Source organism: Hypanus sabinus, chromosome 1 (assembly GCF_030144855.1).
Source record: "Hypanus sabinus isolate sHypSab1 chromosome 1, sHypSab1.hap1, whole genome shotgun sequence".
NCBI lineage: Eukaryota > Metazoa > Chordata > Chondrichthyes > Myliobatiformes > Dasyatidae > Hypanus > Hypanus sabinus.
In genome coordinates, this window is record NC_082706.1 from 166,904,136 (window position 1) to 166,929,264 (window position 25,129).

At 39.8% G+C, this 25,129-nt stretch overlaps 1 protein-coding gene across 2 annotated transcripts in view; it reads right to left on the minus strand.

Moving 5' to 3' along the window:
* The window catches only part of LOC132399901 (peroxidasin homolog), a 479,222-nt gene that overhangs the window by 33,822 nt on the left and 420,271 nt on the right, over nucleotides 1–25,129 (minus strand). The window contains exons 18-20 of one of the 2 annotated variants that reach the window (XM_059980804.1): nucleotides 17,517–17,651; nucleotides 1,645–1,853; nucleotides 40–138 (exon numbers count right to left, since the gene is read on the minus strand). In XM_059980804.1, coding sequence (XP_059836787.1) covers nucleotides 40–138; nucleotides 1,645–1,853; nucleotides 17,517–17,651 — 443 coding nt within the window. The remainder of the gene's footprint in view (nucleotides 1–39; nucleotides 139–1,644; nucleotides 1,854–17,516; nucleotides 17,652–25,129) is intronic. The other variant, XM_059980814.1, reaches the window with a different exon arrangement.

The window sequence follows — 25,129 nt, forward strand, 5'->3', positions numbered from 1 at the left end:
TTATGGATTTATGGCAATCAATGACTGTGACCAACTCGCCTTTCTTCTTGTAATTGCGAACACGGTGGTAGATGCGATTGAACTGCTGGATGAGTAGTGATATGCGCTTATGAAAATCACGAACATTAGATAAAAGACCTGAAAGACAATCTTACAAGAAGTAAATAAGGCAGCCGAACATCACTCTCTGGAGCAACAGCCATAAAATACAGAATTCTTGTCATAACAGCACAAAAGACAGAACAAAGACACAACATATAAAGGAACATCTGTCACATAAAAAGGCACACAAATAAGCAAAAAGCACAAAATTGCATGATAGTACATGACAGTATTTTAAAACCAAATGTACACCTTTATGAAAAACTATCTGCATGGAAGAGTCTTGACAAAATTTGTATTGTGGAGACAATGCATTGCAATTGTTTAACTTACTGTATTTTGTAATAGTTTTACTCATGTATTAAGATAGTCTAAAGTAGATTTTATTATTTCTGACTTCTTCCTGCATTGGAGGATGTTACACATTTGCCTTCAGAGAAGTGTGCATTTTTAATTTTAATCGTTATTAAAATTAATTCCAGAAATTAACTGAAACAGAATTGATTTCCTTTCCTCTCTGTATAATTGCTTTTGTGTTCATTCTGACAGTGTACATCTCTATCGCTTCATTACATTAGAACTTGACTATTAACTGATCTCTTGATTATCCACCTTCTGCTCAAACTCATCCCGGGTACCGTAGGTGCTTATGATTCCTAAACTTAAAATCACTGGCCTACAATTTGAAATTTCTCATCCTCAGGGGCACATCTCTCTCCACACTCCCCACCTTGTCTCAGATTTGTAAAATCCTACAAAGCTACAAAAATAGTGGCTTAATTTTGGTCTGAATATTCTTATGTGCATCTGACTTCCATAATACATCTTGGACTATTAAGCTGCATTAAAGTACCATGTAAATGCAAACTGTGGCAGAGTGTCATCAGCACTGGCCCTGCTTGCATAGAGATCTAGTTCTGAAAAACTATCAGTGCATAGCTGATACAATTTTGAAAGTAATTAAGAAAATAATTAATGTTACCTCAATGTGAAATAAACTGAATCATATTTACTTTGCTTTTCATTACCTGTTGTATTCCCAAATGCTTTGTGGCAAATGAAATGCATTTGAAATATAAACACACTTGTACTGGTGAAGTAATGAGCTTATCCCAAAAGTTGATGTACTGTATAGAGTTCCTTTAAAATGTAATCCCTTCATTGAAAACAACGCACAAAATGAAACAGAAGCATTTCTTTACACTAAACTCTTCAGACGAGAGACAATCAAAACTGATTTTGAGTCACATTATCCATCTTGAATTTGATTTAGGAAAGCATTTAATGAAGTTAACAACTCCAACCGCAGCAATGCCAATTAGATTTATATTTAAGAATAATTATTACTATTAAAAAATTGCTCAGTGTAAATCTACTTTAGTTATAAATCCAATTGCATGCAAACCTCTATTACTGAGAGAGGGAGAACTGGGCTTTTCTTACTTCCTGTCTGACACAATAAACAACGTCTAACATTAACTGAAAAGAAATACAAGTTACTACCAGTGCAAGTCACCTTAATTTACGATGGACTGAACTGACCTTCACAACAGTCTTGCCACACCCGTAAATCAATTTTGGGGATTTCATCACAATTCACGTATCCTTGAGGGTAATCTGCTCTTGTGAAAACATCCGGCTGGACTTGCTGAATATCATCCCCATTGTCACATAGCACCCTTGCTAGAGAACTTTGTTTCAGCTGTGTTACTTGAGATGCGGTAAACACCCCTGGATTCTCATACCAGAACCTGGGTACACAGAAAAATGTGTAAGTGACTTTGATTTTTATTTTGCTTTCATACTTGATATAATATCAACTACCACAATGTATTTTAAAAGTTGCAGGTTAACAGTTGCTCATTTCATAGTTTCTGACTTAATTTTAATTCATTTGACTATCATATAAATTGCTAGCACAGGAGACCAGTCAGTTCATGCAGTGTCTCCTTAGTTACACCACCTCCCAGCCTTCAGTTTATACATGGGTAGAGTTCATTCTCGTAACTATCATCACTTTTTTTTTTAACATGTTTGGGCCTGTTCATGAAATGTTTCCAATGGAATTAAACACAAAGGAAAGTATTGTTGCTTAAAAATCTAATGGAGGTAACTTATGAGGGGGTGATTCATTACAAAAGATTCTCTGTAGTGGCCAAAATAGGGTCATAAGCTGAAATTCAGCCTACATATTTAGTGCAACTTGCCATCTTGATTATGATAATTTATTTGCCACCCAGCAGATTTTGTTTAAAAACAATTGTTAGTTCCTTTTGGAACATTCATTGCAGTTTGCTACTAGCTTTTGACCTAATATCCTTTTCTATCAGTGACCAGCTGAATGGTAGTTAACAAGTCATCGTTGGAGATTTTAAACAGTTTGGCACAGCACCATTTATTGTTTTTTAGACTGTGAACACATTGGTTAAGGAGGCCACCATAAAATAAAGTGTTGTGGCCAACTGTGCATCAGGTAAATCATTTGGACGAAGCCAATCCTTAGTCATCATCACCATTTTGGAAGGAATCCACATGATCTGCCAAAGGAATGGGATGAACACGAGGATAGTTAAAGTAGCTTTTGACCCGGGAAAGCAACAGGAAGTTCAAGTGGGAAAGGGATATGCTCACCTGCTGCACAAACCAGGAAATTTGTCCTTCACATGGATCTCCAGTGGAGGAACAAAAACCAAAGAACCCTCGAACACCTGACTATAGAATAACATCCCTTTAGAACAGAGATGAGGAGGAATTTCTTTATCGAGAGGGTGGTGAGTCAGTGGAATTCATTGTCACAGGTGGCTGTGGAGGCCAAGTGATTGTATATATTTAAAGCAGAAGTTGATTAGTAAGGGCATCAAAAGTTATGGAGAGAAAACAGGGTTGAGGGAGAAAATACTGTAAATCAGCCATGCTGGAATGGTGGAGCAGACTCGATGGGCTGAATGGTATAAATCTGCTCTTATGTCTTATGATCTAATTCAACACATCAGCCTCCCATCTTCATTGGCTCTACACCCACCCAGTAGTTTTGATGACGTCAGTGGTTGAAGGTGGAAAAAAGCCCAGTTGTACTGCTTTATAAAACAACGTTTTCAATCTAAATCTTAGAACTAAACCCAGCAGTGGACACACTTCAGTTCTGTGGGAAGATTAAATAATGCTAATTGTAAATTATTTCAAAATTATGGACTAAACCTAGAATTTTTGGTCAGATGTTTAAAACAGCATCTGCTTAGGTCATCTGCAAGGCAACATCTTTGTGAGTGCGGTGTATTTTTATCTTGTTGTGAAGCCTCGATTCACTGAAACCCAGGCAAGAGCTTTATTGACTGTACCTATGCTTCTATATTCCTTCCATTCCTGTTTGCTTCAATTCTGTAAAGCAAGTGTCTGATTCTGATGAAAAACTCAAAGCCAGAAACATTCGACCATCACTTTTTAGAGGTTAATGAGCCTATTAATTATTTCCAGCTCTCTCCATTAGCACTTTATCTGGTACTCAGCAACTGAATTATCTTAGTGTCACTCAAGCTTCACCTTTTGGTTCAGAGAGTTATTTGCATACATCATATATAGCCTCCAGATCAAAAAGGCACAGCTCATTTCCGTTCAGAACTTTCCAATATTCTGCTTTGGCAGAGCAGTCAAATTAAGGGCTCGGCAAGCTTTCTTCTATTTTATACTTAGGACACCTATGGTACAGTAATTGTGTTTACATGACATACTGAAATATACTTCACTAGATACAGGAGCAGTGTTAGGAAGTATTTCGGAGACCTTCTCATTCCCTTCCTCTGCATTCTCTCTCTACTACTTCAATGATCATTTTAAAAGTAATCCACCTGAAAGCAAAAATTTCTTTGTGACCTTCTGGGATATCATCCAACTTTAAAATCTCTGGCCATTCTTGTGTAGATAATCAGGATCAGTTAAAACAAAATACATTCCAAATGTGATAAATATCAAGGAGGCTGATTGGAAAGCCACCACAAATGATTAAGGACAGGGAAGTATAAATGATACAGGCAATTATTTCCAATGTAGGCAGCAGTCCGATTTTATGCTGCCTACTCACTTACATTTTCAGTTCCTCAGCCACCATTAACCATGGTGTTCATTGGCTTATTGTCTTCAAGAGTCAGAGGTGTCAAATGTCACCTAATTCTTGTGCATGCTATTTAAAATCAGCCAAATACATTTTGTGGGAAAATGCTTTGTATTTGTTTGGAATTCATTTTGATCTGGGAGACTCTCAAGAACGGACAATGTGAGAGAGAGGTCTCCACAGTTTTCCAGTGCCACAATGGAGAGATTATAAAATCAGACAGTTGTGTTTCAGAAGGGGCCAGGAAATCATTGCAAATTCAGTGAGTCGCTGCAGTTAATACCAGTAGTTAAATCTGAAATCCCTGGGAACAATGTGAAAAGAAGATCAATAGTCTTCTAAAGTTGGACAATCTTCATGTGATAAGTCATCAAGCACAATAGGTCAGAAAGAGGTCAAAAAAGTGTAAGGCAGAAAGAGTAGCTGTGCCAACTTCCAGGAGGGTAAACCTCAGACGTCTAGATTAAGCACTTCCAAAACGATAACCTGTAGCATAAAGCTGACAGTTTGGTGCATTGACTAGTCTGCCAGAAAGCCTGTTTACAAAGCCAAGAGGTTTACAAAGCTTAATTTTAACCTTGCTTGGACCTTTGTGGAGAGTTTGAGTTGATTCCTTCCATTAAGACGGTGTGAAAAACTCCATTTGCACAATTGTAGACCCAAATACAATGAGCCTGAACTTGCTGCTAACTGCCTGGACTTCAGGGCCAAGCTATCAACATTCCTCTATGATCACTCTCAAGTTCAGAATTTCCAAACAACTGTGGTGGGTGTTTCCCCACTGCCTCCAAGATGGGCTTCACTCTGGAGGCTATTGGTGGATTGTGGACTTGCTTCATTTCTCAAGGATTTATGTTGGTTATCTATCATAATTAACCTGCACCAAGTTGGACACAATTGGTCATCATCTGAAAGATTTAATGGACTATTACCTTGAACCTTTAGCAAATGTGTCTCTCTCCACAAACGTGGCCTGAATGCTTGAGTGCGTCCTGCCTTTTCTAATTTTATTACTAGAATAATGGGTCCATTAATTTGAACGGAGAGGAATGCCTGCCAAGGTGGTGGTTACAAGTGAAGTCACTTTGCAATATATTAGATGAGTTTAAAAACACAATTAAAAATTTCTCACTAAATTGCTTTATGTATTTTAATCTATTTTTGTTTAAAAATATTTTAAAAAATGTTTAGTCCTGAAGAAAGGTCTCGGCCTGAAATATTGATAGTTTATTCATTTCCATTCATGCTGCCTGACCTACTAAACTCCTCCAACATTTGGAGTGAATTGTTTGCATCATCCCTTCCCACCAATCTCCCTCATGGGATGTTTCCCTGCAAGCGACAGAAATGTTCACCTCTCCATACTCCTCCTCCCTTAGCTCCACTCAGGACCGCAAACAATTCTCAGTAAGGCAGCACTTCAACTGCAAATCTGTACTGGTCACCTATTGTATCTGGTGCTCACACTGCGGCCTCCTCAACGCTGACGAAAACTGATGTAAATTGTGTGAATGCTTTGTTGAGCACCTTCACTCCATCTGCCAAAGCAGAATCTCCTGATGGCCAAACATTTCAATTCCTATCCTCATTCCCAATCCAACATGTCAGTACAAAGTCTTTTCCCACAATGAGGCCACTCTCAGGGTGGAGGAGCAACATCACATATTCCAACCCACCTGATGACATAAACATTGATTTCTCCTTCCAATAATTATTTTTTTCTTTTCCCCTCCACCATCCCTCTTCATACGTTCTCCACTCTGGCCTTTTACCTCTTCTCCTCACCTGTGTATCACCTCCCGCTACTGCCTCTCCTTCTTTCTTTTCTTCAATGGTCAACTCTCCTCTCCCTTCTTCTTCTTCAGTCGTTTACCTTTCCCACACAACTGGCTTCACCTATCACCTTCTAGCTTGTCCTCTCCTCATCTTTTTTAATCTGGCATCTTTTTTAATCTGGCATCTTTTTTCAGTCCTGATGAAGAGTTTCAGCCCTAAACATCGACTGTTTATTCATTACTACAGATGCCGCCTGACCTGCCGAGTTCCTCCAGCATTTTGTGTGTCTTGTTCTGTATGTATCACTCCTTAAGATTTTCAGCACCTTTAACTGATGAATAGTTTCTCAGTGCCTTTGCATATTTCTTCATTGCTAAAACATTCTGAAGCACTTGAGGTCTTTCACTGTACACAAAATCTGGCACTCTGAAGATTTTTTCAGCTGTTATATAGGCAAAGTGTTGTTCTGGCAGGTTTCTACTGCCATGTAAAACCTTGTAATTTTGGATTGGATTGGCTTTGAGCAGCAAATTGACTTTGGCAGCTTTGGAAAAACTAACTTTGTTCTTGTATTGTACATCAGCTGCTGGCAGGAAATGTTGATCCATCGAATTGTTTGATAGACAATCTATCACATTTTCTTGTCGATGAAACCCAATTTCTGGATGCACAATGAAAGTACAAGAATACGTTGTGCAGAATCGAGACTGTGAATATCTGTGTTAAAAAGTTTAACGATAATCATGACAGTGCAGTAATTTATCTTCCAACTCTACTTATTCTTTATCAGATAACCATACAGAAAGTGCAGAGTGAAGCTGGATTTCTGGGCTCAGAGCTTGACGTCATCTTCTCAAGCCATTTGCAGCTCTGCCACCCTATGTGCATGAACCAGCCAATTTGCACTTACTGAAGGAGTACTGAAACTGAGGAGGAAATTGGAATAGCATCTGCTACAGGAACTCAGTGGATTAAGGAGTATCAGTGGGAGAAAAGGAATTGTCAATGTTTCATATCAAAACCTTGTACCATGACTGAGATTGGAGAGGCACCAAGAGAAGGATAAACATGACAAGGGAGTCTGAAGTGATTGGTGGATGGGGGGGGGGGAGAGAGGAGGAGGGAGAGGGAGAGAGGGGGGGGGAGAGAGAGAGGAGAGAGAGAGAGGAGAGAGAGAGGAGAGAGAGAGAGAGGAGAGAGAGAGAGGGGAGAGAGAGAGGAGAGAGAGAGAGGAGAGAGAGAGGGGAGAGAGAGGAGAGAGAGAGAGGAGAGAGAGAGAGGAAAGAGAAAGAGAGAGATAGTTTATCAGCAAGTTCAGGTTCATTGTATTTGGGTTTGCAATTGTGCAAATACAGTTTTTCACATAGCAGGAATGGAAGGAATGGATTCAAACTCACCATAAAGATCCAAGCATGGTAAAAATTAAGCTTTGAAAACCTCTTGGCCTTGTAAAGAGGTTTTCTGACAGACTAGTTAATGCAACAAACAATCAACTTTATGCTGAAGGATTTCCTTTTGAGGTGTTCAACTCAGACCTCTGAGGAATTGGCACAGTTTGTTCGACTCTTTCTGCCTTATTGTGCTTGTTGAAAGATCACATGCAGATTGTCGATAACACAACTTCTAGAAAGCTAGTGATCTTCTTTTGACATTACACCCAAGGATTTCAGATCTGACTACTAGTATTGACCAGAGCGGTTCATCCACTTCACTGAATTTACAATGGTTTCCTGGTCCCTGCAGAAACGCAACTGACTAATTTTATAACCTCTCCGTTATGGCACCAAAAAACTGGAGACCTCTCTCTCACGTTTTCCATTCTTGAAAGTCTCCCAGATCAAAATTAATTCCAAATAACTAAAATGAATTTTCCCACGAAAAGTATTTGGCTGACTTTAAACAGTGAGGCCTAGAATCGACACCTCTGACTCTGGAAGAAAATAAGCCAATGATAGTGGCTGAACAATCATCAATGTGAGTGAGTAGGCAGCATAACATTGGAGAGCTGCCTACAGTGGAAATAATTTACACTTACTGCTGGCTTATTACTGCTGGCTTTCCAATTACCCTCCTTGATATTTATCACATTTATAATGTAGTTCATTTTAACTGATCCTGATAAATCTTCAAGATTAATCTAACTCTTCTCTTCCACACATAACCTTCTGTTTTTTTTCCATGTGCCTAGGAGTTTCTTAAATACCCTACACCTGCAGTGTACGCAACTACAGTGGACGCAACACACCCCTGGCAGGGCACCCCATGCACCTACCACATTGTGCAAAAAAACTGACCTCTAATACCTCTGCTATACTTCCCTCCAGTCACCTCAAAAATACTTCCTCTCCTATTAGCCACTTCCACTCTGTGATAAAAGTGCTGGCTATCCACTTTATATTTGCCTCTTATCATCTTAAACACATCTATTAAGTCACCTCTCATCCTCCTTGGCTCTAAAGAGAAAAGCCCAGCTTCCTAGGAACCTCGAAAACCTACAGCACAATACAGACCCTTCGGCCCACAAAGTTGTGCCGAACATGTCCCTACCTTAGAAATTACTAGGCTTACCCATAGCCCTCTATTTTACTAAGCTCCATGTACCTATCTAAAAGTCTCTTAAAAGACCCTATCGTTTCCGCTTCCACCATCGTTGCCGGCAGCCCATTCCACACACTCACCACTCTCTGAGTAAAAAACTTACCCCTGATATCTCCTCTGTACCTACTCCCCAGCACCTTAAACATGTGTTCTCTTGTGGCGACCATTTCAGCCCTGGGAAAAAGCTTCTGACTATCCACACCATCAACGCCTCTCATCATCTTATACATTTCTTTCAGGTCACCTCTCATCCTCCGTCACTCCAAGGAGAAAAGGCCAAGTTCACTCAACCTATTCTCATAAGGCATGCTCCCCAATCCAGGCAACATCCTTGTAAACTCCTCTGCACTCTTTCTATGACTTCCACATCCTTCCTGTAGTGAGGTGACCAAAACTGAGCACAGTACTCCAAGTGGGGTCTCACCAGGGTCCTATACAGCTGCAACATTACCTCTCGGCTCCTAAATTCAATCCCACGATTGATGAAGACCAGTACACCATACCACAGAGTCAACCTGTGCAGTTGCTTTGAATGTCCTATGGACTTGGACACCAAGATCCCTCTGATCCTCCACACTGCCAAGAATCTTACTGTTAATACTATATTCTCAAACTTTCCTTATAAATTCCTTATTTTAAAATAATTGAAATTTATCTAATAAGCAACTTGATCCAACAAATCTTGCTTGTAAAAATGGAAAGGTGGTTATCGGGATCAATTGAGGATCATAGGAAAGTATATTAAACTAGTGCGGCAAGGTAGCATAGTGGTCAGCCCAGCGCTTTAAAGTACAGATAACCTGGGTTCAATTCCTGCTGCTGCATGTAACAGTTTGTATGTTCTCCCCGTGACCATGTGCTATCCTCTTGGTGCTCATTTCCTTCCACAATCCAAAAAGACCTACCAGTTGATAGGTTAATTGGCCATTGCAAATTATCCCATGATAAGGCTAGGGTTAAAATCGGGGAATTGTTGGATCGATGGGCCGGAAGGACCTATTCAATGTGGAATAATAATCGTACTGGCAGGCTGTAAATCTGGTTGTGAAAGTTGTAAAAGCAAAAGTACATTTCAGTGCAATAGCTAGCAAGATCAAAATCTGCTGATTTTGCTGGTTGGAAGTTGAAGATTATTTGAAAGATTAATTTCTCAATTTATTAATGTAACTTCATTAGTTACATTTACTTCCAAGAGGAAAATAAATCTAAGTTTGGTGTTTTAATTAAATTCCAAGGCATGCTGAATGATCTTTCAAATAAATTAAATCTCAGCATTAAAAGACTGAAAGATATTGAGGAGGAACTAACAGTCATCATCATGGTGTCAATAGATTCTGACAAAGGGCCCATATCACAGAAATGGATTATTCTCATATCCATGTTGATAGAAAATCACAAGACTGCCACACACAGAAGTGCATATTCAACAAGAAAAATACTCCAAATGCAGGATATGCTGTACAAATACAAAAATGGTGGCAACAGTCATGTGCAATTGTATGGAACAAATCACACTTTGTCTGATATTTCCAACACGTTCAGGTTTGTTTCAAGCAATGAGAAACTCATTTGCTGAGAAATTGAATCGCATGTTTTTATTCTCTCAATTGTTCTGATTTAACAAAGCAAATTGCATTTGCAACTATCCCTGGAGTTAACATTCCAATCAAGAAATTTGCTATCCCTATCAAAAAAGATGTTATCCTTGCAGCTTTAATCCCACCACTCCAAAAAGACAAATGCTGACATCATTTTGTACTTCCAACCAAAGATATTGCAAACATGACAACCCTTCCCCCTCATTGCTGCTGGATTTCCACTTCTATATGATGCAGTTCGCTACCCATCCTATCAGCTATCTCCTTTTCTGCTGACAGTAAAGGCTCCACATTTCAAATTGAGCTCACCAGCCATCACATAACTGGAATAAGTCTTTCTCAACCCTAAGGGATTGCTTTGGAAGAAGGAATAAACAAAGATAAAGTATAAGTTATGCATTTTAACATAGATCAAAAAAAAGAAAAAAAAGAAAAAACATAGATCATAGAACTTAGAACAATACTGCACAGTGCAAGTCCTTTGATCCACAATGGACCAAAGCTACTCTATGAACAATCTAATCCTCCCTATAACGTACATAGATCATGGAGTAGTTTTATATAAAAAGCAACATATATTTTTGTTCATTCATGTACCTATCTAAGACTATCTTAAATGTACCTGATGTATTCACTCCCAGATGACCTCAATGCTTTTTAGGTATGCTTTGCAGGGGAGAATAAAACTGCACCTCTACAAATCCCAGCAGCATTTAGTGACCCTGTGTTCTCTGTCTCAGAGGAAAATGTCAGAACATTTTTCAGGAGGGTGAACCCTTACAAGGTGCCAGGCCCTGATGGTACCTGGAAAGGAACTGAAAACCTGTGCCAACCAACTGGCAGGAGAGTTCAAGGATATCTTCAACCTCTCACTACTGTAGTTGGTGGTTCCCATCTGCTTCAAAAGGGCAAGGTTCAGTGCCCAGGAAAAGCAAGGTGAGCTGCCTCAATGATTATTGCACAGTTGCACTTACAACTACTATAATGAAGTGCTTTAAGAGGTTGGTCATGGCCAAAATCAACTCCTGCCTAAGCATGGATCTGAACCTGCTGCAATTTGCCCATTGCCCATTGCCACTATAAGGTTACAGTGGACACAATTTCGCTGGCTCTCATGGACATTAGCAATACCCAAGACCAGCTGTTGTTTGTTGATTACATCTCAGCATTCAACATCATCATACCCTCAATACTAATCAACAAGCTTCCAAACTTCCTCATTAAGAGACTATAGCCAGTGTGGATTAGAAATTACATCTCCTCGATGACAACCAACACCAGTGCACTTCAAGAGTAGACACCTATCCCACTACTCTACTTTCTCTATACCCATGGCTGTGTGGCTAGGCACAGCTCAAACACCATCTATCAATTTGCCAATGACATAACTATTGTTAGCTGAATCTCAAATGGTGGTGGGGAGGCATACATAGGGAAGGTAGATCAGTGGCTTGAGAAGTTTTGCAACAAAAATCTTGCACTCAATATCAGTAGAACCAAGGAACTGATAGTGGACTGCAGGAAGGGCAAGTCAAGGGAAGCGTGTATCAGTTCTCATTGAGGGAACATCAGTCAAAAAAGTGAGCAGTTTCAAGTTCCTGGGTGTTAACATCTCTGAAGATCTATCCTGGGACCAATATATTGATGTAGTTACAATGAAGGCACAACAGCAGCTATATTTCATTAGATGTTTGAGAAGATTTGATATGTCACCAACGACTCTGAATCAGAACTAGAATCAGAATTGGGTTTAATATCACCTGTTGTGAAACTTGTTAACTTTGTGGCAGCAGTTCAATGCAATACATAATAATAGAAAAAACTGTAGATTACAGTAAATGTATATATAAAATAGTTAAATTAAATCAGTAGTGGAAGAATAGAAATAAAGAAGAAGTGAGGTAGAGTTCATGGGTTCAATGTCCATTCAGAAATTGGACGGCAGAGGGGAAAAATCTGTTCCCGAATTGTTGAGTGTGTGCCTTCATGCTTCTGTACCTCTTTCCTGATGGAAGCAATGAGAGCGAGGCTGGGTGATGGGGGTCCTTAATGAAGGAAGCCACCTTTTAGAGGCATCACTCCTTGAAGATATCCTGTATACTACGGAAGCTAGTGCCTATGATGGAGCTGACTAAGTTTATAACTCTCTGCAACTTATTTTGATCTTGTACAGTACCCCCCACCCCACACCAGATGGTGATGCAGCCAGTTAGAATGCACCCCACGGATCATCTGCAGAAATTTGCAAGTGCTTTTGGTGTCATACCAACTCACCTCAAACTCCGAATGAAATATAGCCACTGTCGTATCTTCTTTACAGCTTCATCGAATTGTTGGGTCCAGTTAGATCCTCAAAGATATTGACACCCAGAAACTTGAAATTGCTTACTCCTTTCATCTCTGATCCCTCTATGACTGGTGTGTGTTCCCTCGACTTACTCTTTCTGAGATCCACAATCAGTTATGCCCTCTCATCATCATCTGATATTCTGCCAACAATGGTTGTATCATCAGCAAATTTTTAGATGGCATTTGAGCTGGGTCTAGCCACACGGTCATGAGTATAGAGAGAGTAGAGCAGTGGGCTAAGCACACATCCCTGAGGTGTTCCAGTGTTGATTGTCACCATTGCGGAAATATTATTCACACAGATTGTAGTCTTCTGGTTAGGAAGTTGATGATCCACTTGCAGAGGGGGATACAGAGGGTGTGGTTTTGGAGCTTTTTGATCATAACCATAGAAATGATTGTGTTAAGCACTGAGCTGTAGTCAATAAAGAGCATCCGAACATAGGTATTAGTCCAGGTGATCCAGTGAAGAGAAAATCATATTCTATTGTGGCAATAGGCAAGTTGTAGTGGGTCCAGGTTCTTACAGAGGCAGGAGTTAATTCTAGCCGTAAACAACCTTTCAAAGCACATCATTGCTGTAGATGTGAGTGCTACTGGACGACAGTCATTAAGACAGCTCACCCTGCTCTTCTTGGACACTGGCATAATTGGTGCCCTCTTGAAGTAGGTGGGAACTTCTGATTGCAGCAATGATAGACAGAAAACACCTTTGAACACTGCTGCAGGTTGGTTGGAACAGAGTCCTACCAGGTACTCCACTGGGGCCTGTCACCTTGCGGGCATTCACCCTCTTGAAAGACATCTTGACGTTAGCCTCTGAGATAGAGATCACCGGATCACTGGTGTTGCAGGGATCCACACAGCTGTGGTTTTATTCTCCTTTTCAAAGCAATCATAAAGGCATGGAGTTCACCTGGGAGTGAAGCACTACTGCCACTCATGAGGTTGGGTAGGAAGTAATGGCCTGCAAACTCTGCTAGAGTTGATGCGCATCCGGTTTTGGATGTACTCTGGAGAGCATTCTAACTGCTTGCATCACCACCTGGTACGGAGGGACCAGCTCACAAGATCAAAAAAAACTGCAGTACGTTTGCTAATTTAGCCAACTCCATCATGGGCAGTAGCCTCCCTACCATCAAGGACATAGTTAAAACCCAATGCCTCAAAAACACAGCATCCGTCATTAAAGACACCCACCATCCAGGACATGCTCATGTCCCATGCTACCATCAAGAATGAGGTGGAGCCTGAAGACGCTCACTCAAAATTTTAGGTACAACTTTGTCCCCACAACCATCAGATTTCTGAACAGAAAATATATTTGTGAACCCTCTCTTGACAGGACAACCCCCTCACACTAGGAATCAGCCTGAGAAATCTCTTTTGTACTGACTCCAATGTAAGTGTGTCCTTTTTTTTTAAATTGGGTGCAGCATTTCAGGCGTGGCCACACTCATTATTTTTAAGCACCAATAATGGCCAACATGACTACTTGTTTTAAGTGCCTGCAAGCAATTTGAGATTTATGTGTTACAACACCTAAATACTTCTGTATTTCACTGCCGTGCACTACTAATCCACTTTGTAATTTCTTTTCCCAAGTGCACAATCTCAAACTTCACTACCTTAAAATTATTACCAGATTTTTAGCTAATCACTGTCTATTTATATCCTTTTGTAGAATCATAATCTCTTTGTCACAATGTGCTTTTTCATCTATGTCCATATCATTGCAAGCTTTTGTTCCCTTCTCCAGGAATGGGAAAGAACTGAAGATCAGGAAGGAACCCCTGGGGTACTCCATAATAACACCACTTCAGCATGAGTAGGAACTATTTTCCCACCTTTTGGTTTCCTATATGAAAACAAGTTTTTAACCCAGTCTAAAACACTTCCATCAATACCTCAGGTTCTTATTTCATGACTGTTCCTCTTATGCTGCATCTTGTCAAATCCCTTTTGGAATTTGGAACACATTACATCTACAGGTTTCCCTTTATCAATACTCCCAATTACATTTCTCATAAAAGGCAGTTGACGACGTTTGGACTTTAACAAGGCTTTGTAAGGTCCTGCAGTCTTAATATAAATATCTAATCTCTGATGTTAAAAGCTACGTACTTTTGTTTTGGCACCCATTGGCTGGGAAAAATTACCATGTGCTCTCATTCTGTCTCTGTCGGTGATGATGTTACATGCTGTACCTCTTCCAGGTTACCAAAGGCCTACTAACAACACACACAAAATGCTTGAGGAACTCTGCAGACCAGGCTTACTATATGTGACTGTTACATGCTGATTTAAAAAAAAGTGGTTTCCAGGGAACAGCCAACATTATCATAAACATTTGGAAAGGATTTGTTTCGAATGTTTATTCACAAATCTATTCAATAAAAATTAGCATGGATCAAGCCCAAAATAGAAAGCTGATTTGAATTTAGCTAACTCAATCAAGCCAAGACAAAACAAAACATAAAGACTAATTTCATGAAATATTTCACTAACTTTTATTAAAAGTAATAAAGTTGATAGCCAGATAGAGAAGGGGGAAATAATGCACAATAGAATGAAGCTGGAACAGACAAGGGTACACACAGAGATTGATGAGAGAGGAAGATGTAGTACAAGAAACCAGTGTGGTAAGACTTGTAGACAAGAATTTGCTGTTAATTCTTAAGTACTGGAAGGCAGGAGCCTGATGCAGGTGTGAAATATTACAATGTGATTCAATCTGCTTCATTTGAGCAATATGATAAAACATGTGCCTGATTCAGGCGGAAGCCCTTTTCACTCAAAATAAATTCAGATGCCAAACGTTGGAGTGTTGAGACCCTTGAGACTCATTAATTGCAGTCATACCTGCAGTCTTCAGTGCCACACTTCATTACGTGATATCATGAGGACAATTGCTGTTGTTCCAATCTGAATCCTAAAACTCTGCTCTTTGGTCATGTTGCTATAAACTTTGGAACTTAGTGGGCCTGGTGAAACTGAAAATGAGCATTGGTGAGGAGTGTAATTATTAAATAACAGTTGCTAGCACTATCGCTGATACATTCCACTACTTAGCTATTAAGTGATGGGATGATAATTATCAAGTTTTAAATTGTCTTGACTTTTCTGGGCAAGAATATTGAGTAACTGCCAATGCAGTAGCTGTAGCTAGTTTACAGGAAAAAATATCATTAAGGTCAGATGTTGTATTGTTCTATTAGCTTTGCTGTCTTCAGCAATTTCTCAGCTATTTCTTTATAACAATGTACAATGAATCATATTGGGAGACGATTAGCTGAAGATTGAGTTTTGAAAGGTGAAAACCTAAGGAAGAAGTCAAAATTAATCACCCATTTCCCACTTCTGACTGCAAATGCTATAGCCTTAAGATTGCTACTCCATTCCTGGGTCCTGCCATTGGAGAGCTTGTGGATGTTCTTCGAGCATCCTCCTACAACTAGCTGTTTAGTTTTCCACCATCATTCATGACTAGATATAGTAGGGATTCTGAGCCTTTATTTGATCTATTGATTCACATAGCTCTATCTACTTACATCCTGCTTTAGCTCCTACGTAGATTATAAATAGATTGCAAATTCCTGTTTGAGCTACATAAATCTTTGGTTAGGTGGTGCTTAGAATATCATTTGTGCTTCGAGTTGCCCCACTACATGCTGGATATGGAGTGTTTGGCAGGGATATAGAAAAGGGTTTGTGCTATAAAGAGAGGTTTGACAAACTTGAATTGCTTGTCCTGGAGCACTGGAGGATGAGCAGATACGATAGAAGTTAATAAAATTATGATAAGCATATAAGTCTACACCTAGAAATATTTTCTCAGAAATGTCAAATACCCTGAAATCTCATCCTTAATATTGGCTCTAACATCTTCGCTACCACTGAAGTCAGACTAACCGGCCTATAATTTCCTTTCTTCTCTTTCTTCAGCAGCAACCACGCCCCCCCCCCCACCTCGCCTACTTAAATTGTGGAGTCACATTTGAAATTTTCTAGTCCTTCAGAACCATTCCAGAATATAGCTGTTCTCACTCTGACTTCCCATCTTTTTTTTTCTCATCTTGATGAGGGGTCTCAGCCCGAAACTTTGACTGTACTCTTTTTCCATAGGTGCTGCCTGGCCTGCTGAGTTCCTCCAGCACTTTGGATTTCCAGCATTTGCAGATTTTCTCCTGTTCAACCTCTATCTCATTAATTTCTTATCTTCTGGTCCTTTGAGCTGCTACAGGCAAAACAGATTTCCCTCTATCCCTTCTGTGTGGAAATGTTCAAGAGTGAGTTCCTCAGATTGAAGTTATCCTACTCTTTAACAGACAAAGTGGAGCACTGATATCATCGTATGTACAGACAAAAGTCACAAGTCCGAACGTCTCAGCCAGCCACTTCTAAAAGTTCCTTCCAGTGCTACTCAGTGACAAAGCATATTTTGTTTCCTCCAACTTGACACATCTGCAAACCAACAGCTGAAGATAAGGAAAAGAGATATTTGAGTACTCCATTCCATTTGAGCTTTTTGATAATTTTATAGTTCAAATAAAAAAAACATACTCAACAGGTACCAGGATCTGTGCAGTCAAAAGTGAAGTTCCATATTTTAGATTGATGATTTTTTAAAAATCTGAACTTAAACTTGTTTTAACAATCCTGATAAGAATCGCCATGTGGTAAAACATATCAATGGGCTGAAGATATGTTGTATGAAGTTATGATCAATACTTAATCAAATACCAAAATTGATTCATATATTTGCAGAAAGTGGGAACACCATTTTTCTCACCCACTAATACTCCACAGTGACTCCTGATAAATAAAAAAGTAGCAACAAATTTATACAAAAATAATAACACGCAGTGTTTGAGAAGTACCTCAACTCCATCTGAAATGTATACAATTCGGTCATTTTATTAAGTTTATTGCAATCTTTAACTGTCTCATCAAGGTAAATGCCTTCATTTAAAAGTGTTTCCTACCTGTCACCATCTCGCAGTCTTTTAAACTGCGTTACAAATAAGCACATGAGGGTGGGCCCAACTCTTGTACCAGGAATTATATCTTCAACCATTAGTGCAGGCCACAGATCAATATTCTGTGGAGTACCATACAATCTGAAATAATAAAACAAAGTTTGGCATCACACTGTGTAATAGATAACTGGTTGCATATTTCATACAACACACAAACAGAAAAATAAAGCTGTTTTATGAGGCTGGTTTATCCCTTCATGACTGTTGTACCATACAGTTACCTCAGTCCCACTTTCCTGAATTGCCACCACATCCATCAATTCCCTTGCTATCCAAAAATGTATCAATTCACTCCTCTCCTGGTACAGAATTCTGAAGTTTCTTGATGCTTTGGACAAAAGAATTTTTCTCACACCTCAGCCCTGATTGGTCACACCTTATTCTGAGATTGTGTTCACTGCTTCTAGGCGCACTGGCAAAAGGAAATTTATCTCTATGTTGTCCATATCTGTAACATCTTTTTGAGTTTTGTGAAATCAACTCTCATCTTTTCTCTAAATTGTAGAGAACATAAAGTCAGCCTGCTCAGTTTCTTCTCTTACTCCAGTCCTCCACCCCTAGATACTGTAGTTCACTAATGCAAGTTATGTTTGTCTTTTTAGAGAAATCACACCTCGATTCAAGCTGTGACACATTCATAGGCAGAAATAAAAGATCACTTTGAGGCTAAAATTAACACTTGGTGATTTTAAATATCATACAAATACCTGAAAAAATCTGAAATATCTGATGGGTTTCAATGTATCAGCAGCACTCTGAGGTACTGCTAACAGTTGGGAAGTAAGAATATAAGTTAAACAAATTACAAACTTCATTAAATAAAAACAGAGAAATGCTGATTACCTTTGTTTACTTTCTCATGGCAGGCAATTGGTTTCAGCGTGTCCAATATAATAATATGTACAGAAATCCATTGATCACATGGTATACAACCAGAATTATACATCCGGGCCATACAATCACATGTATTCTTATTCTTTTCCTATTTGACCAATGACTGATCCCATAATATAATTAATATGGGAAATATTGATAAATACCATCAATGTTTAAAAGTTATTTTTTTGAATTTTTTGATCATATAAATCTTGATTAAATTGCTAACAAAACCTAATCAGTTACTTTCCCTAACCTAGATACCCCACCATCTTGGATTTTTCAATTAGTTAAAAAGACACCAACGTGGGCATTATAATTCAGATTCCTTCAAATGCACCATATTCTACTTGTATATTCTTATAAATGAGAACATTCAGACCCATTACATTATGAACAATATAATGTTTTGAATGTGTGGGTTAGCACAGGGAAGTTTCAGTGGACTTCAAGACTCCAACACAGGGCCAATGGATATATTAAATATTTGAATTTTTAGCACAAGCTCTCTTAATAATCATTTTCATTATTTTCTTTCTCTTAGCAATGGTTTACTCCTGAGAAAATTGAGTACCAAATAAGTTTTAAAAACACATGTAAAATAAACCCTTCATTCTTTTTCTGGAATTGTTTCCAGCTCCCAGAGGGTTCACGTTGATACATATTGGGAGAATCTGCACATGCAAGTTTGGGCTGAAGTTTCCAGGGAACAGTAGGCACAGCTGTTGTGGGTAACTACCTCAAGCTGAGGATACAATTTCATTTTCAAGAATAATAATGGCAAACCCAGGGTTTTGAGTGAAGTTATGGATTGTTTGTAAAAACATTAATAAAATATACAAAGATTAAAAGATGCCTTCTTTGTGTTTCTGCAAAAGGTTATATACACATTCATTGCACAATTTGACCTCTGGATATTTGATTCTAAGAAACTTAAATTGATAATGAAATTCACATTGTGCAGTTTATTTTTATATTTTGTCAGATAGTTTTTCTTCCTGCTTCCCATGATTACCTTATTCTGCTCTGATCTGTTCTAAGCACATCTACCTCCAGAGTGGAACAGAACATTGATAACGTGATCCTTATAAATAGAAGTAGAAGAGTCAGATGGAGAAAGAAGGTAACCCACTTATTGAGGAGAGCGAAAGAAGTGTAGGCTTGTGGGAAAGATGATTGTTGAGGAAAGGAAGGATGGTAAGAGTAGTGGTAGGGATACATTGAAGGTACGTTTCATGATTTACATCTTTTCTCAGCCTTCTCCCAATTTGCCTATGAAAGGAACAGACAAGTCTTGACAACTGTGAATATCACAGGACATCTGTTGATATCTACAATTTACAATATATTTACAATCTGGGCTGCCGGCAACGGCGCATACGATAGGGTCTTTTAAGAGACTTTTGGATAGGTACATGACACTTAGTAAAATAGAGGGCTACAGGTAAGGTAGGGACATGTTTGGCACAACTTTGTGGGCCAAAGAGCCTGTATTGTGCTGTAGGTTTTCTATGTTTCTATCTAATTCTATTTTCAAAAAATCACATCCAGACAAATAAAAATGATACACGTCTCTTTCTATAGGCTTTTTAACTGATCAGAATTAAGTTTTGCATTAATTAAGGCATGTATTGAGAAAATCCTGGCTATGAATTTCCAACAGGAGTATTATTTTGTCTAGTAACGTTCTGTGTTATCATGCAGTAAATCTGGCAGTATCATCTTGAGTCCTGAATATTGTCTCAATGTAGATTGTCTGAATTGCCTTGTGGTTTCACAGGGTCTGCTAGGCCTGCAGATTACCATTTGATAGGATTTGAAGACTGTGCAAAAGCGTGATTTTTTGTAAATCTTTGCTGGCTTCAGGTGAGGTGCCAGATGGAAGACAACAAATGAGCAATGTTTATTCAAGAAGTGTTAAGGGAATAAATCTGTTCAGTGTGTCTAGCAACAGTATTAGCAAGGTATTAGGGGAAAAAATCAATCCTGACGGATGAATGTAGCAGGGCAGGGCTGTCAACTCATTGTTCCAGGATACCAGGATATCAATGTTACGGACATGACAGAGGTACTGATAAGTGAGAAAGACATGCATTTTTTGAGAAGAGGGGAATATCTTATCAAATAGCAGTGCTTAGAGAGGGCATTGTCGTGGGATTGGCTAGTGAGGCTATATAGGTAGAACTTAAAACAAAAAGAGGACAGTCAATTCTGTAGGGCTGGGTTAGAACCCCAACTCCCAATAGTCAGTGGAAACTTGAGGAGCAGGTAGAGAGAAGTTCATCATAGCAGTAAGAATAATAGGGTTGTATCAATGGGAAATTTTAATATCCCCCAGTATTAGCAAATTCATCAAGAAGGCCTGGAAGGGAGTGAATTTGAGAATTGTGACCAATGACATTTACTGAGACAATATATAGAAGGCTCTACTCAGAACAGCGCAATACCGGATCTCCTCTTAAGGAATGAGGCAGGGCATTAAACTGAAGTGACAGATAGGGAGACCTTTGGCTCTAGTGACCATAATTCCATTAGTTTTAAGATAGTGATGGGGAAAAAAACAGGAGAATGTGGTTTCCTTTCCTCCACCATTGATACTGCCCTCACCTGCATCTTCTCCATTTCCCAAGCATCGGTGCTCTCCCCCTTGCAGCCATAATGGGAATTAAATTCCTCTTGTCCTCAGCTACCACCCTAGAACCTCCACATTCATCACATCATTCTCCACAGCTACCACCAACTTCAATGGGATCCTGCCACCAAACAGATCTCTAGCTTCCCCCCCCCCCCCACCGCTTTCCACAGGGATTGCTCCCTCAGTGATTCCCTTGTCCATTCGTCCATCCCCACTCATCTTCCTCCTAACACACATTCCTGCAAGCAACAGAAACACTGTTCTTTAGCCTATTCACCTAATCCTTACCTCTAGTCTTTCCAGGTGAGGTAACACTCCACCCCTGAATTAGCTGGGGGCAATTTGTAGTGTGATGTCAAGAGCCTAGGTGCAGTAAAAAACACAAAATGCTGGCAGAACTCAGCAGGCCAGACAGCATCTATGGGAGGAGGTAGTGACAACGTTTCAGGCCGAAACCCTGCATCAGGAAACCCTGCTGAGTTCTGCCAGCATTTTGTGTTTTTTATTTATTTCCAGCATCTGTAGATTCACTCGTGTTGCCTAGGTACAGTATATTGCTCAAGTAAAAGGAAGCATGTATTCGGTTCAGGATCTCAGGGGTGAGTGAATCTCTTGAAGACTGAGTGCATCCTCAGATTTTATAAAAGGCTGGAGAAGCAATAGCAAAAAGCCTTGTGGAAATATTTGCTCCATTATTGCCGGTGGTGAAGTTCCTGAAGACTGGAAGGTGACTAATGCTGTTCCATTGTTCAAGAAAGGTAGCAAGGAGGGACCTGAGAACTATAGGCTGGTCAGCCTGATATCAGTTAAGTTACTGGCAGGAATTCTAATGGACAAGATATACCAGCATGTGGATAGACAGAGTCTGATTAGGAGGAGTCAGGATAGTTTTGTATATGGGAGATAATGTTTGATGAATCTTTTAAGATGTTTTTGAAGATATAACTGAAAGGATAAATGAGGATAGTGGAGGGCAGTGGATGTTGTCTTGGCATAGAACAGTGCGACACGCAACACAGATGGAATTTAATGCAGATAAGCATGAGGTGTTGCACCTTGGAAGGACAAGTTAGGATAGGAATTACTCGATGAGCAGTAGGGCACAGTGGTGGAGTCGGAAACGATAGGGTCTTTTAAGAGACTCCTGGACAGGTATACGGACCTCAGAAAAATAAAAGGCTATAGGTAGCCCTAGGTAATTTCTCAGGTAAGGACATGTTCGGCACAGCTTTGTGGGCTGAAGGGCCTGTATTGTGCTGTAGGTTTTCTATGTCTCTATGAGGCAGGATTTATAGCATTTGGAGAGAACAAAATCTGATTAGGGATATCAAGGGCAGGTCATGCTTTACAAATATGATTGAATTCTTTGAAGATGTAACAAAATACATTGATGAAGGTCGAGCAGTGGATTTCAGCAAGGCATTTGATAAGGTTCCCCATGCGAGACTCATTCAGAAAGTAATGAGGCATGGGATCCAAGGAGACCTTGCTTTGTGGATCCAGAATTGGCTTGACCACCGAAGGCCAAGGGTGGTTGTGGATAGTTCGTACTCTGAATGGAGGACAGTGACCAGCGGTGTTCCACAGGGATCTGTTCAGGGACCCCTCCTCTTTGTGATTTTTATAAATGACCTGGATAAGAAAGTAGAAGGGTGAGTTAGTAAATTTGCTGATGCTACAAAAGTTGAGGGTGTTGCGAATAGCCTGGAGCATTGTTAGACATTACAGCGGGACACTGATAGGATGCATAACTGGGCTGAGAAGTGGCAGATGAGTTCAACCCAGATAAGTGTGATGTGGTTCATTTTGGGAGGTCAAATTTGAAGAGAGAATACAATACAAATGGTAAGACTCTTGGCAGTGTGGAGAATCAGTGAGATCTTTGGGTCGATATCCATAGGATACTCTAAGCTGCTGCGCGGTTTGACAGTGTTGTTCAGAAGGCGTATGGTGTGTTGGCATTCATCAACCGTGGGATGGAGTTCAAGAGCCGAGAAGTAATGTTACAAACAACACACATAGAATGTTGGTGGAACACAGCAGGTCAGGCAGCATCTACAGGGAGAAGCGCTGTCGACATTTCGGGCCAAGACCCTTCATCTGGACGGTACCTGACCCTTCGTTAGGTATTGTTACAGCTACATAAGACCACACTTGGAGTGCTGTGTTTGGTTCTGCTCACCTCACTACAGGAAGGATGTGGACACTAAAGGAAGGTCAGAGATTTACAAGGATGTTGCCTGGATTGGGGAGCATGCTTTATGAGAATAGGTTGAGTGTACTTGGCCTTTTCTCCTTGGAGCGACAGAGAATGAGAGGTGACTTGATAGAGTTGTACAAGATGATGAGAGGCATTGATCATGTGGATAGTCAGAGGCTTTTTCCCAGGGCTGAAATGGCTAACACGAGGGGGCATGGTTTTAAGGTGCATAGAAGTAGATACAAGAGAGATATCAGAGGTAAGTTGTTCACACAGAGTGGTGGGTGTGTGGAATGCATAGCCAGTGAAGGTGGTAGAGGCGGATACAATAGGGTCTTTTAAGAGACTTAGATATGTACATGGAGCTTAGAATAGAGGGCTATGCAGTAGGGAAGTTATAGGCAGCTTCTAGAGTAGGTTATATGAGGGTATTATATGAGGGTAGGTTATTTTAGGTCATTGAAGAATGCAGTAGAACAAAGTGATCTAGGAATAATGGTGCATAGTTCCCTGAAGGTGGAATCTCACGTGGATAGGGTGGTGAAGAAAGCTTTTGGAATGCTGGCCTTTATAAATCAGAGCATTGAGTATAGGAGCTGGGACGTAATGTTAAAATTGTACAAGGCATTGGTAAGGCCGAATTTGGAGTATTGTGTACAGTTCTGGTCACCGAATTATAGGAAAGATATCAACAAAATAGAGGGAGTACAGAGAAGATTTACTAGAATGTTACCTGGGTTTCAGCACCTAAGTTACAGGGAAAGGTTGAACAAGTTAGGTCTTTATTCTTTGGAGTGTAGAAGGTTGAGGGGGGACTTGATAGAGGTATTTAAAATTATGAGGGGGATATAGGCTTTATATATATGACGTGAATAGGCTTTTTCCATTGAGAGTAGGGGAGATTCAAACAAGAGGACATGAGTTGAGAGTTAGTGGGCAAAAGTTTAAAGGTAACACAAGGGGGAACTTCTTTACTCAGAGAGTGGTAGCTGTGTGGAACGAGCTTCCAGTAGAAGTGGTAGAGGCAGGTTCAGTATTGTCATTTAAAGTAAAATTAAATAGATATATGGACAGGAAAGGAATGGAGGGTTATGGGCTGAGTGCGGACTAGGTGAGAGTAAGCATTCGGCACAGACTAGAAGGGCCAAGATGGCCTGTTTCTGTGCTGTGATTGTTATATGGTTATATGGTTGTTGCAATATTTTGGGCTGAAGAGACCTGTAATGTGCTGTAGATTTTCTATATGCTATGTTCTAAGCTACAACCCCATGGTATGACAGGAAAGATCCTAGCATGGATAAAGCAGTAGCTTATTAGCAGGAGGCAAAGAGTGGGAATAAATTAAGTCTTTTCTGATTGGCTGTTGGTGACTAGTGATGTTCCACAAGGATCTGTGCTGAGGCCAATTCTTCTTATGATATATGTCAATGATTTGAATGATGGAATTGATGGCTTTGTTGCGAAGTTTGCAGACAATATGAAGATAGGTCGAAGGGCACAAAGCTTTGAGGAAATAGGCAGGCTACAGAAGGACTTAGCAGATTTGGAGAATGGGCAAAGACATGGTAGATGGAATACAGTGTTGGGAAGTGTATGGTCATGCACTTTAGTAGATGAAATGAAAGGGTTGACTATTTTCTAAATGTAGAGAAAATGTAGAGAAAATCTGAGGTGCAAAGGGACTTGAGATTCTTTGTGCAGGATTCCCTTAAGATTAATTTGCTTGTTGAGTCTGTGGTGAGGAAGGCAAATGAAATGTTAACATTAATTTCCAGAGGACTACAATATGAAAGCAAAGACATAATGTTGAGACTTTAAAAAGCACTGATGAGGCCTCACTTGGAGTAT